Below are 13,368 nucleotides of genomic sequence, written 5' to 3' on the forward strand. Positions count from 1 at the left end.
TGACTTAGAACAAAAGTAATGTTCCGACACGAACACATTTTGCTAAAAAAAAAAAAAAAAAAAGCCTTTAGATACAAGAGATGCACCAAGCTGCAATGACATTTACCGCCTGTCTGACATCTGCAATCTCCCCTGGGGTGAGAGCACAGTGTGTTCTCCCAGACAAATGGCTGCCAAAAGGTAGGGTCTGAGGAGGGAAAAGCCAGCTCGGAGGCACCAAAACAAAAAGCAACTCCTGAAGAAATGCATAAAGTATGCACAACATTGCACTGTAACTTGACTGGGAGTTTTGAGTTTAAGGAGAAGTCAAATCTCATTTGCTGTCGTGTTCCATCGGGCAAATACATCTATTCAAGTCCGACTGAGGAAAGGAAGCCTGAATGTTGGGATTCAGTTATAAAACTCCTTGTGATGAATCTGTACATCTCAATACTCTAGTGTCAAAATAACTGCAGTAGAGCTGCTAAATAAGCAACGGCTTCAATCAGGAATCCCTGAGGTGCCAGCGAGGACTGTGTCATTACCTGCACTGTGTACTGCTGCTTTTACTTGCGCTACAACTTTACACACGGACTCGATCTTAAACTGTGCATACGACAGTGTTGGCATGGAGTTTTTCCATTGTCTTGTACGTTGAAAAAACACATGACCGAGCTATAACCATTCTATTTATTTCATAGCTAAAAGTATTTCAGAACGCTAAAGATGGGTTTTACTTTTCACATAAAAGCTGAAACATACCTAATATTCAGTGTCAAACCATTCTACAACTGTGACTGTATAATGGCCAAAACTAAGCAGTGGCTCACTGAAAAGGTCAAAGCAAAATGGCAGCCCATTAAGAGCGATAAAGTCTAATAGCACCTTAAACAGGACCCTGTAATAAACAGCAAGCAGCTGGAGATGTGCTAAAATGGGCGACGGGTGACCCCCTTTTGCAGTGACCGAGCACAGACGAGCATTCTGTATCTGCTGTAAATGAGCTAAGGGCTTACAATAAGCTAAGCATGCTGACAAAGTCGTGAATAACTTATTCAAATTGGCTAGCACCATAAACGACAACATGATTCCAAATATAGTCGGGAGAGCAATTCTGTTAAGGTCTACATACAGTATGAAGACGGTAAAATATTGGCTTGACTGGATGTGACAAACAGTATTAGCTCCAGGTTTATTTCCCATGAGCAGCCTGAACATACAGTAGATACTGGTGTAGTGTGTTTATGGAGTTTAAATAGACATTGTACACACTGTGAATACTACTTTTTAAACATTTACTTTAAAACTAAAAGACTAAATGAACCTGACCTCCAGGCTGAAGCACGCTTTCTACAGCTTTCATTTTTAATGCTATGTGGTGGAACACACACAGTGTTGGGCAGCAGTGTCACTACAATTACCAAACACCATCAGTTTAACTATATTTCCCTGAAGAGAACTGGTTGAGATCTGTCTCTGACACTGTCTGAGGAAAACGGAGTACCTGCACTGGTAATTCCCATTTTCTAGAAGGACATGAATGCAGTGTGTGTAAATTTGTGTCAAAAATATTTAATTTGTTTAATGTTAATCGCTCACTCAGGATTGTCCTGAAAACCATCCACACACTCACACACAATATAATTTGTTATAATTTGTAATAAGCTGAAGAGAGGACATGTATGCCAGCAAGGAGTGGAGTGTCAGTGTAGCTCAACTAGCCATGTAGTTTGTACAAAAGACCATTTCCTGCTGTAAAAACCAAATATTATGAATCAGTTATACATGACAGCCAACTGTGACCGTCACACATTACAGTTAGATTTAAAACAGGACTAGAAACAGACTTGACCTAGATAGGTCACTTCTAGATATTGTGTGGATGTGTGTTTTTGTTTTGTTAGAGTGATGGAGTATAAATGTAGGTTTTCACTTATTCAACTGAAAGATTAAATTTGATCATTTCAAATATTGAAAGTTGATTACAATAATGGCTGGAATAGGAAAATCATTCAAATCGACTGATTTATTTCTTTAATATATTAATTTGAATTGAATTCAAATTAAAATCATAATTTGTCAGCCCTGAGGATCTATCGTTATCAGAAGCTCAGTCCAAAGCATTCAAAGCCTTTCTCCAGATCACTGGCATGCTGACTCATATTGTTACAATGGAAATCAGTCAAGCCACCAACACATCCCAAATGGGTAGAACGAGTCAGAGCTGAAACGTGAAAAGTTTAAGTACTCCATCCGAGGCATAACTAAGACATTTTTCAAGGTCTTGCAGCCATTTCGCTCTTATTTTGTACAAAATATTTGTATCTGAACAGGAAAGTCTTCAGGACAGAGGAGTTTATATTTTTCTGTAAAATGACAAGCTGTGTGTTTTGTTTTGTATTTTTTGAGAGAGAGAGAGAGAGAAAGCAAAATGTAGATGCTGGTGAGGGAGCGACTGTTTATCTGTGCTATAACACGAGTGATAACGGGAATTAACTTGTCTCGCGGACATTCCGCAACATTAAATCTCGGTATAAACTGCTAAAACGTGCGACATAAAGAAATAAAACATTATAATCATTGGCAAATCATTTCGTTGTAAGTGGAATAACACACCAGACCGTACTGATATACTCCGGGGTGGTCCTTTGTGTGTTATTTCTTATGCATGTATGAAGAGTTGCTTCTGGCTTTGAGCATTGTACGAGTGCAATGAGAGTTGTATATATACACAATGACAATAAAGATTCGATTCAAGTCAATTATCAGACATGAAGTGCTACTGAATAACAGCTACTGAAGAGACTTGCTCTTATTACAGTGATTAGAAGGGACAGTTCCATGTCTAATTCATTAAAATATTGAATGACCTTGAAATAAGCGTAGATTAGAGCACAAACGATACATCAGATTTCAACCCATCCTCCAGTGCCACTTTCAGACATGTCCGTTCAAATAGTACATTTTTCAAACGTATTTCCATGCTTGTCGAGTACCCGAATCCCACAGTTTCTCCTTTTTATTATTCCTACTGATGCTACAGAAAGTAAGGATGATGGTTTAAAGCAGCAGTGTAATCTTAAGAGCCCTCTGTTGGCTGAGAACAGAACTGCATTTGCAGGTAAGTCCCTGAAACGTCTTCCAACACTGTTCATGAAAAGCACATATATTACAAAGCTTTGGTCTAGTGTAGGGAGGAGCTCATTTCCAGGAGGGAAAGATATTTCAGCAGTATTCCTGGACATGGCTCTTCAGGTTTCCTCTCTCCTCCCCCAAATCACTGGCTATGCTAAACTGCTCATACACAGTGTCATGCGATGGACTCCCGTCCCATCCAGAATGTATATTCCCACCTAGATCCCAGTGTTTATAAGACAGGCTCAGGGTCTACAATGACCATGATAAGGATTAAGCACTTACTGAAGATGAAAGAAAGATCTAGAAACTTCTCATGTTTGTCAAAACGTACGTTCATGTGCTTTCTGAACAAATGGATGCTTGGTACCAATAGGCAATCACAAAACTGATCAAAAGTTGGTCAGTTTTAACCAAAACTAATGGTAAAGTTTGCATATCCTCATTTTATGTTCAGATTTTCCTGTAAGCAAGGCCCTGTGTGTTAGAAATCAGTGAAGCATTACTTCGACAAAAATGCAGTGACTGAATTTCAAGTCTACCTTTTCCATCAGTTGCTGATGCCTCTTGTAAATGCCTGATAGACCTGCCAGGGGAAAAAAACAAACAAAAAAACAAACAAACAAACACACACACACACACACACACACACACACACACACACACACACACACACACACACACACACACACACACACACACACAGAGAGCAGTCAAACCCAGAGAATTCCACAGAAACATGAATATTTCTAATTTGCTTGAATTAACATGAATCATTAATATTTCAACAGTGTTTGCATTAATATTCAAATATAACCAGCAGGCCTTAAAGAGATCCATGTTAGATCTAGGTGCCATGACAAAGCTCTGGGAAACATGTGGCAGCTTGTGAGCACACTGAAGCAGGAGAGGAACAGGAACTCGTACCAGACAACCGGGAAGAGGATAGCACCACAGCACAGCAGGTCCACCAGGAACAGGATCTCCATCCATAATCCATACTCGCTGGAGCCTTCCTCTGTCGACTCGATGATGATGTACGCCACGTTTGCCAGGACCTGGAACCAAGTTTCACCTTGGATCACTACAGGTTTTACACTACTTTATCTTGTATCTGAACATCTCGTATGGTTCCAAATAGCTATTCCTCATATCATGTGCTTGAACAAGGCTAGTATAAATAACATTTTAAGCAAGGCATGTGTGTATGCCTTTACTATCGCACCACTGAACAAACACTACGATGACACTGATTCACAGATTCAAAAGAAGAATTATTTACAGGCTACGGTGCATAAAAATGGTTTCATTCCTTCTCGTTAGAACAGTGTGAAAAAACACCCACCAAGATGTAGCCATAACAACAATAGTCTAACAATAGCCTCTGTATGTAATTCAGGTAATGACTAATCAAAAAGAACACAAAGCCTCCATTTGTTAAATGCAAATCAGCAGCCCTAAAGAACAAAACATGACAGGGTGTGCTGTTTTATGGAAATAATCAATGATAGGGTAGCATGAAGATTATATTCTTATAGCAGCATGTTCCAAAGGGGTTTATTTATTTAATATAGAAACAATAACGTATTCGAACAAGTTCATTACTATAAACCTGTGATTTGCCTTGAAGCCGGTATTACTGTCAGAGCTGCTGATTAGACTCAAGAGTTCAACATCACTGTGGTATAAATACTAATAAGCAGCCCTAGAAAGTGTTAGAAAATACCTACCAAATGCTGTGGAGTTCTTCACCTCCACCTCATCCATTATTTTTTAATGTGTACTGCTGCATGTCTAGCTGTTATGGCATGCATTTGTTTTATCTTATGTTATGGTGTATGTTTGTGTTCATCAAAACATTGTTAACAATTAGACATCATCAAATAGCATGATAGTATTCAGACCCTTGGTTAAAGCACTCCAACTCGAACACTGGTGCACTCTGTTTGTTTTGATCACTTTGAGATGTCTTCAGAGCTTGACTAGAGTCCACTTGTGGCAAATTCAAGTGACTGGATAAGATTTAGTAAAAGAACACACCTGTGTCTATAAGGTCCACAAATCACAGCACATGTCAGACCAAAATCCAAGCCACGAAGTCCAAAAGAACTCTCCGTAGACCCTTCTGTGACCAAACTGCATTGAGACACAGTTCTGGGCAAAAAGGTATAAAACATTTCTAAATCTTTGTATGTTCCAAGGAGCATACTAGGCACCACTATTGTGAAATGGTAGAAGATTGGAAGCACCAGGGCTACTCTGTCTGCCCAAACACAGTAACCAAGTTAGAATGGCCTTGATTAGGCTGGTGACCAAGAACCCAATGGTCACTCTAAGAGAGCCTCAGAAATCCTCCATAGAGATTTGAGAAACTGCCACAAAGAATTACTCTCTCAGAAATACTCCAGCAATCAATCCTTTTTGGTTGAGTGGTTAGATGGAAGCCACTCTGGAGTAAAAGGCACATACAAGCACTTGAAGGACTCAGAGCACGAGGAAAAAGTCTCTCTAGTCTGGTGAGACACAAATTTAACTAAAATTTAAATTGAACTCTGGATGCTTCTGGCAAAACCAGGTACTGTGAATCAACTTGCTAATACCATCCCCACAGTGAAGAATGGTTGTGGCAGCATCATGTTATGCTTCTCAGTGGCACAGATAAGGAGACTGGTCTGAATTGAAAGGATGGATGCAGCCAATTACAGACAGATCCTTGTAGTAAACCTGCACACAACCTCAGACTGGGTTGATGGTTCATCTTTCATCATAACAATGATCCAAAGCATACAGTGCTGGAGTTGCTCTGAATGTCCTTGAGAGTCCAAAGCCCAGAGTTAAACATAGAACATCTGTGGAGAGACCTGAGCTTGACCTCAAGAGAATCTGCTAGAAAGAACAGGAGAAAAAGGCCATATCTTGGTATGCAAAGCTTGTCAAGACTTACCCAAAAAGATTCAAAGCTGTACTTGCTGCCAATGGTGCTTCTAGAAAGTAGTATCTGAACAATTATCTAAGTGAGACCTTTCAGATTTTGATTTTTTAAAAATAATTTTAAAAAATTCTTAATTTATTATTATGGATTTCTTTGTGGAGATTAATGGTACAAAAACTTTTTAAAGTAAACATTTTAAATGAAATCTCAAACATAAAGTGAGCAAAAGCAGAAGGGGTCTGAATACTTTCCAAACCAACTACAAAAAAAGACTTACAAAATTTGAAGGTGTACCTGTAGAGGGATGACAATCATGAAGATCTTTTTGTCCTTGTCTGAGAGGATGTGTTTGACAAAGGCCCAGCCAGTCCCTATCAAAGCTATAGTGATGAACAGCAGCGCCCCCTTCAGCCTGCAGAGAAAACAGTTCTTTACAACCATGGAAAAACACACACTGCTATATGGTCAGTTCTACAGTTCTGAATCACTCACAGGTGTGTGATGTAGTAAACCACAGCCCAGCCTTCAATAGGAAAGCCTTGGTTGGAGATGTAGTAGTAATCAATCTGCAGAGCAAAGAGCGTTCCATTAAAAACGTGAAAACGGATCTGAATTAATACTTACAAAATACAAGTTCGATTTAACTGCTGCTATTGCCACACAAGGTGATCTCAGCTAACATGGCTCAAGTAGGCTTTATAGCACTTCGTACTCTTAGTAAGCTTTAGAAGTGAGTGAAAAATGTTATCTTAATACATCTTAAATAGTCCTAACAAGTGATCCACTGATCATTCGGTTTCAAAAAATGTAAAATACATTGGCTATGTTAAAAAAAAAAAAAAAAAGAGAGAGAGACATTAAAACAACTTTAAAATAAATAAATTAAAAGATAAATGATTATCTTTATTATATTATAAAAGATTGCGTGAGTGTGTTCACTGTATTTTGTATTTGTATTTTGAAATGGTCAAACAACACTGAGGGAATTTCAGAAAGACCCAGTGTGTTATTCCACAAATACTGGATTGATACCAGAACATGCAAAAAAAAAAAAAAAAAAAAAAAAAAAAAAAAAAAAAAAAAAAAAAGAGCAAATTTACAGTTCCAGATCTTCCAGGTTTAACTGTCATAGAAATCATAAATGAATAATCATAAGCATATGCTCACAGCATGGAAAATGAGCGAGAGGGACTTGGTGAATGGAAGAGCTGCCATGAGCCAGTGGATTTTGTACACGTCGGCTCTGTAAAGAAAAGAAAGGAAGACGGCGAGAAACACAAAGCAAGAAACAGTGTATTACATTATGTCAGTGTTGTTATGGTTTGCGCTACTGCTTGTTTTAGTGCGACAGTAAGTCTGGTTGCTGTACCTGCGCGTGCGGAGAACATGGACCCACAGTGTCCCGATGAGAAGGAAGAACACAGACATGCAGATGTAGAGTTTGGGCAGAGGAATCTCTCCAGCAGACAGGAAGCTGTCTGGATTCTTCTCCTCTATATTGATCTGAAATCAGACCAATTCAACACCTTTGAGCGCTAGAGCATCAGTCAGTTTACATTACTTTTACTTATAGTTCACTTTCAGAAGCGAAACTTATAAGAACACTTTCCCACTTGTACTTTGGTTTGATACAATTAGTTGAGTGTGAAGCTGCTTTCAAACTGTGCTGTGGTTCAGAGAAACAATTCCTGGTTCAAGCAGCGGTCTGGGGTTCACTTCAGGTCAGTACCAAATAGAACTTCCTGTTTCAAGTTTCACTGTGGTGGGGAAAGTAATGTTGGGCTCTGCAGAAGAAATGGAAATCCTTCGTGATATATGGAACATTCACATGCAAGTGACTATAACTCAAAAATGCTGAATTTCTGCTGCATTTCAATGAAGCAGCTTGAAGCCTTCACCAATTACTGATCAGTCTCAGGTCAAATTAAAGAAATATTAATTCAATTAAATGAATAATAATGAGATGTACCCTTTATTATGCTTTTACCCAAACAGAAGAAGTGGCCCATAAAATGGCTATATACAGTTAGAAATGAGTGACCTATGGTGCATTCAAGCCATGTCGGAAAGATCGTACTAGTAAGTCCAACGCACAGTGGGATTTTCTTTGAGCTCCAAGTTGGGGGGGCGCGTCGGTACGAAAACATGGTGGAATCAGCAGTTGCACTGTAAACTGATGGTAAGTTTGTTTCAGTTTTGAAATTGAAGTTTACTCATCTCAGAAGCTGATTTTAGTTATTGTGTTTGGTATACGCAGCAAATTATTGTCAGGCTTTTTCTAATTTACGATAAAACAAGCTGACAGCCTGCACAAAATATGATAACATTATACAATTACGATTATAATACGTAACGAGAAAGTTTACAGTGGCTTCATAAACTGATTAAAAACACACTGATGGGCATTGTTTGTTCCACATTTTCTAGAAGTAGAGTTAACAAGTTTCTTTATTTTTTGTAGTTAATTAAGAGAAAGTACACCACCATCTTTGGCCAACCAAAGTGACTTGAACGCACACGACATCATAATTACGACTTCCCAACTCATAAATATGAACTTCCCAGAAGGACTTGAACGTACAGGCGAATCAGGGGTCTCAAACTCATTTCAGGTAACAGACTAACATTTACACCTAGTCCAATGTCAAGTGGGTCAAACATTGAAAAAAACTGTTTCATAGGACCTGAACACATCAACAACTTCACAAGACATTTTTCATTTAGTGGGTCAGAACAGAATCTTTACTGGTCCAGTCCCGGCCCACTGGCCACATATTTGACAGTCACGGACTAAACAAACCTGCATTGATGATGTACAAACTAGGGATGGGTGATAGCGTTATATAATGGTAGAAATTTTCCCCACAATAAGAATTAGTCTTCCCACAATAATAACAATAAAGAGTAGTTGATGACGTATTTCTACGTGGCGGTCTGCGACCCATTCGCAGCTCACGTGCAGAGTGAAAACAAGTACGGTGGAAGGCGGGCGTGAAGCTGAGGAGGAGTTTATCGCTAAACGAGTAGCTACCTCTGCAGTCTGGAACTGGTTTAGTTACAGAAAATCAGTTTTACTTTTAGATCAATGTTTGTGTTTCTGAGGCTCTCAAGATCACACTATCACTAGCCAAAAACAGTGGTGCATGATACTATATTTACATCGTCACTGATATCATTATCGCAATAAATACCAGAAAATATTGTGATATAGTTTTAAGTCCATATCGCCCATCCCTAGTACAAACTCAAGGACTTGGGCCAAACATGAAAACGTCCTAAAATTCACAATATGTTACTGTGTACAAAGCAATATCATGGGTTTTGGTACATCATGATATCAGCTTACAACATTGTACTTTCATAGAAGACATTAGCAATTGTCACATTATTCTGTTTTGGAAATATTTGTATAGTTCTTGAAACTGATTTGTTAAGATGATGACTGTTAGCCTTACAGCATAAGGACGTTCTGCACTTGGGAACATTAGCTATACTGTATGATTTCCTTATTAAAAGCTGCAGGATTCTTGAGGAAAAAGAGATGTTTGGCTTGAAAGAGAGATCACGATTCTTATGTTATTCTTTCGAACAATACGCACTGAATATTTATTAAATTCTTACATTACTGGAGCAGATGTGGTTGCTCTATTTTGCTGGCAGATGTTTGTGAATGATGTCTTGTCTGTATTTTGAATGACTGATTTAATCACACTTAGTAAAATCAGGGGCCAAGAGCGCAGTGTGTCCTCTCAAAGTTAAAAGGAAACCAGGGATATTAATGTCTGATTAAATAAGTAGCTCATGCCAAAGTTTCTGTCCTTCTGCTGAGAAAAGCAAAACAAGACGCAGAAAACTGGTCTTGATAAATACGCTCTGTGCGCAGCCATGATTCATTACTCCATCCGTTGCTTGTTTTAGTAATCAAACACTTTCTCTCTTTCTTCTTCTGTAGATTTGCTATGTTTCGGGTGTGTAGGTGAGATCATACGCAATGTCTGTTGGTCAGAACATAAGGGAGATATACCGGTGCTCTGTTTTTATGCTATAGGTGTGTGAACTGTGAACGCTGCAGAATCGACGCACTTCCTAAACGGAATTGCATTGGGAACAGAGACGGCGATTTTAATACGATTTTCGTGTAGTCACAGGTACAGAGATAGTCTGAAGACTGACTGACATTACAGTTATAATAGTGGGAATTCTGGGATTCAAATAATTTTTTGAAAATAAAAACCCTAAATAAATAAATAAATAAATAAATAAATAAATAAATAAATAAATAAGTTTGGCTCACGTCAATGCTGAAAGTAAGTGTGTTCGGTAAAGACACATCCTGGTTGGCAGCAATGGAGGAGAAGCAGTTGTGGAAGTAGAAGTTGTACAGGCCTTGCTGCTCCTCTGTCGTTACATTGAAGTAAAACTGAAAAAGCAGAAGCAAATCAATAAAGTCCAGGTGTGAAAACAAATTGATTGTCCTTACCAGAGGGCCTAGCTTTCTGCTGAGTCAGGTGTTTTTGGTATTACCCTTTTTTTCTCCTTTATGTGTGTGTTTCTCACACTGCAGAATTTCATCCTGGACAAGGAGCATTTATCAGTCCTAGAGAAGGCGCATTTATCAGGCATTTGACATGTTATAGAAGGCTATAAAGCGAGATTTCTGACACAGCATTTCTAGACCATTTAATTTAGTTTTGCACTGAACCTACGAGACTAACACACCCAAACAAGTACTGGGAATGCTTTAGGCCTGTCACGATAACTACGTATGTTAGAGGACATATTGTCCCAGAAATAATTGAGCCAAACAATATTATTGTCATGTTAAGACCATTTTATGTCGCTGATATAATGGTAATATAAATAGCATAATAATGCAAGAACACCCTTTCAAAGAGCAGCAAACTTTTAATTCTTAAGACTATCTAGACGTCAGAATGGGAATGTCAACAAATGAAATTTCACATCATATTTATTCATTTTAGTCAGTTTTACTCAAACTAAAATGGAAATGAATATTAGTCAGTGGAATTTTAGGTGAAAAGGAAGTGATGCAAACCAAAATATTCACACATTTTATATATTAACTTAAACATATAATAACAAAAAAACACGTGAAAACGGCTCGTCATGAAAACCTGATCTCCTGAAATAATAACATCACAATAAGTACGCTACTGTAATACAATATTGTGAATTCTTTATGGTTTAGTTATTCATTATCAGTGTTTCAGTGCGCTGTTATGGAAAGAGCGTATTCACGACGTATTCAACGCCTTACTGAAGTTCAAGTTCATTTGTGCCATTTACTGCAGAAGCGAGTTGGAATATGTTTATGTTGTGTAAATGTCTGATTAATCTCATACGTGTACAGGATGTGTTCAGGTGAGTTATTTAACCCGTTAGTAAAGCGCTTCAGTTTACCGCTGTTCATTCACTGTTCAGATTCAGAACACGCGGTTTATGCGGCTCAATCCCTGACATTAATGACGGTGACTGGATTATTTGAAACACTAAAACTATTCTTTCTAGATTTTTCTTCTTCATAGAACATTGTTAGTGGAATGTTAACAGCTTGCGTGTCATTTTTCAACTAGTATGTCTGAATTAAAATCGGTGCTAGCGCATGCTACACGTTTCAATTTCGAACGCACAGATTTTGCAATTTAAAATTGTTATTTTAAATTCAACAAATAGTCGAAGTTCGCATTTGACAGCCCTAGTGGACAGAAGCAATGCGAATATTGGTGACATTTTAAACAAATACACGTGTAAACACAATGGGCAATATTTGAGGTTGATAATGTAATTATCGTGACATGCCTAGCTCACTTGAAATTGTTGCCCACATTTTCATATACTTGCTACAAATCTCATTGCTAAGGTGCATAATCTCAATGTAAAATAAATTCTTTTTGTAAAGCAAGCCATAACTTGTTGCCACAGATGCCATTTGGGCTCAGAGAGAGTAATGTGTAGATCTGAGATCTCACTGAAACCAACACTAATGCAGCTTTAAGCACTCACCTGAAAGGAGTACTTATTGCCTTTGCTCTGCAGGGGATATGAGACATCAGCCTTATTCTGCAAGAAACAATACAAAAACAATCAATCAATCAATATTCCATGTCAAAAGCAGGTGAAGCACGTGAATCACATGACCCCCCAGAAGAATGAAAAGGACTGCAAGTGAATACTCCTACCTCAGTCACGTCCCGCTTGGATTTAGAGTCAGCTGGAAATGACACAGAAAACACAAAGCGGTTTAAGATGAGAACTAAAAACAATGGCCCAATGACAATAACCCAGTGCTCTGGACTTTCTCCTCTACAAATAAGCCCCAAGTTCTCACAGTTCACATCAGCTTGACTGCTTCTTTACCAGCATGATTGTTGCTTAAAAGATTCTATGTTGTTCAGACCTCAAGAAACCTCAAGAAAAGGAAATCTGATTAAACTTTCTTGCAGATGTTCCTGATCAGCACATGGAAACCTTTTGCATAACAACTACAACATGTATGGAATAATAATGTAAATGCAGCTTTTCCGGCCATTAGACTGAAGTGCCAGTGAAAGCAAACTCTAACTTCTGTTGTTGTCATTTTTCTAAATTGTTTTTTAATATTATTAATGTTTGGTTTTCATCTCAAATTTGACTCGATTTAGAGCTATTTTATGCATGCTGCATTTGAGTGCTTATCAGAACATCATACACACTGGATAATGAATTAGTAAATATCATGTCCTCTGATCTGCATGATAGATGATGCAAATAGAAATGTCTGTACTGAAGAAAAAAAAAGAAAAAAAGAACTGAAACTCATGAGCTATATATTTATATTTCTCCATGTTTCACTAAATGATCAAAATCCCAAAGTATTTCAGGGGGAAAAAAAAATATCTCTTTAAAAAAAATAAAATAAATAAATAAATAAATAAATAAATAAATAAATAAATAAAATCACAGCAGCAAATCCTTCAATTTTAATGACTGGAACAGAAAGTTTGTGTCGTCATATCTTATAAACTTGTGTATCATCCAGAATTCCCACTTTATACAACGTCACACAACTCCTCGGACATTGTACTGTATACATTTTAATATATTTCGGAGTAATATTTTGTATCCTTAGAGAAGTCGTCGCACTACAAACGAGAACTAGAGCTTATATGAAATGTTGCATGGAAAACACAAATGCTAAATAATTTCTGCCAGCTTAATTTAAATAAAGTCTTCATTTGCATGAATAACGTTTTAGTATAATTTCGCTTCAGCTGAGGAAAGCATTTTGCTGTTTTCATTGTGTAAACTATGTATAATAATCC

The 13,368-nt window shown here is 37.8% G+C and overlaps 1 protein-coding gene across 1 annotated transcript in view; it reads right to left on the bottom strand.

Annotated features, from left to right (window-relative positions):
* gpr107 (G protein-coupled receptor 107) overlaps nucleotides 1-13,368 on the bottom strand; it is a 35,114-nt gene that overhangs the window by 16,077 nt on the left and 5,669 nt on the right. The window contains exons 6-14 of the mRNA XM_017460601.3: nucleotides 12,247-12,278; nucleotides 12,071-12,127; nucleotides 10,341-10,466; nucleotides 7,416-7,549; nucleotides 7,214-7,289; nucleotides 6,539-6,612; nucleotides 6,341-6,458; nucleotides 4,042-4,172; nucleotides 3,657-3,700 (exon numbers count right to left, since the gene is read on the bottom strand). Coding sequence (XP_017316090.1) covers nucleotides 3,657-3,700; nucleotides 4,042-4,172; nucleotides 6,341-6,458; nucleotides 6,539-6,612; nucleotides 7,214-7,289; nucleotides 7,416-7,549; nucleotides 10,341-10,466; nucleotides 12,071-12,127; nucleotides 12,247-12,278 — 792 coding nt within the window. The remainder of the gene's footprint in view (nucleotides 1-3,656; nucleotides 3,701-4,041; nucleotides 4,173-6,340; nucleotides 6,459-6,538; nucleotides 6,613-7,213; nucleotides 7,290-7,415; nucleotides 7,550-10,340; nucleotides 10,467-12,070; nucleotides 12,128-12,246; nucleotides 12,279-13,368) is intronic.

This window comes from Ictalurus punctatus, chromosome 28 (genome assembly GCF_001660625.3).
Source record: "Ictalurus punctatus breed USDA103 chromosome 28, Coco_2.0, whole genome shotgun sequence".
NCBI lineage: Eukaryota > Metazoa > Chordata > Actinopteri > Siluriformes > Ictaluridae > Ictalurus > Ictalurus punctatus.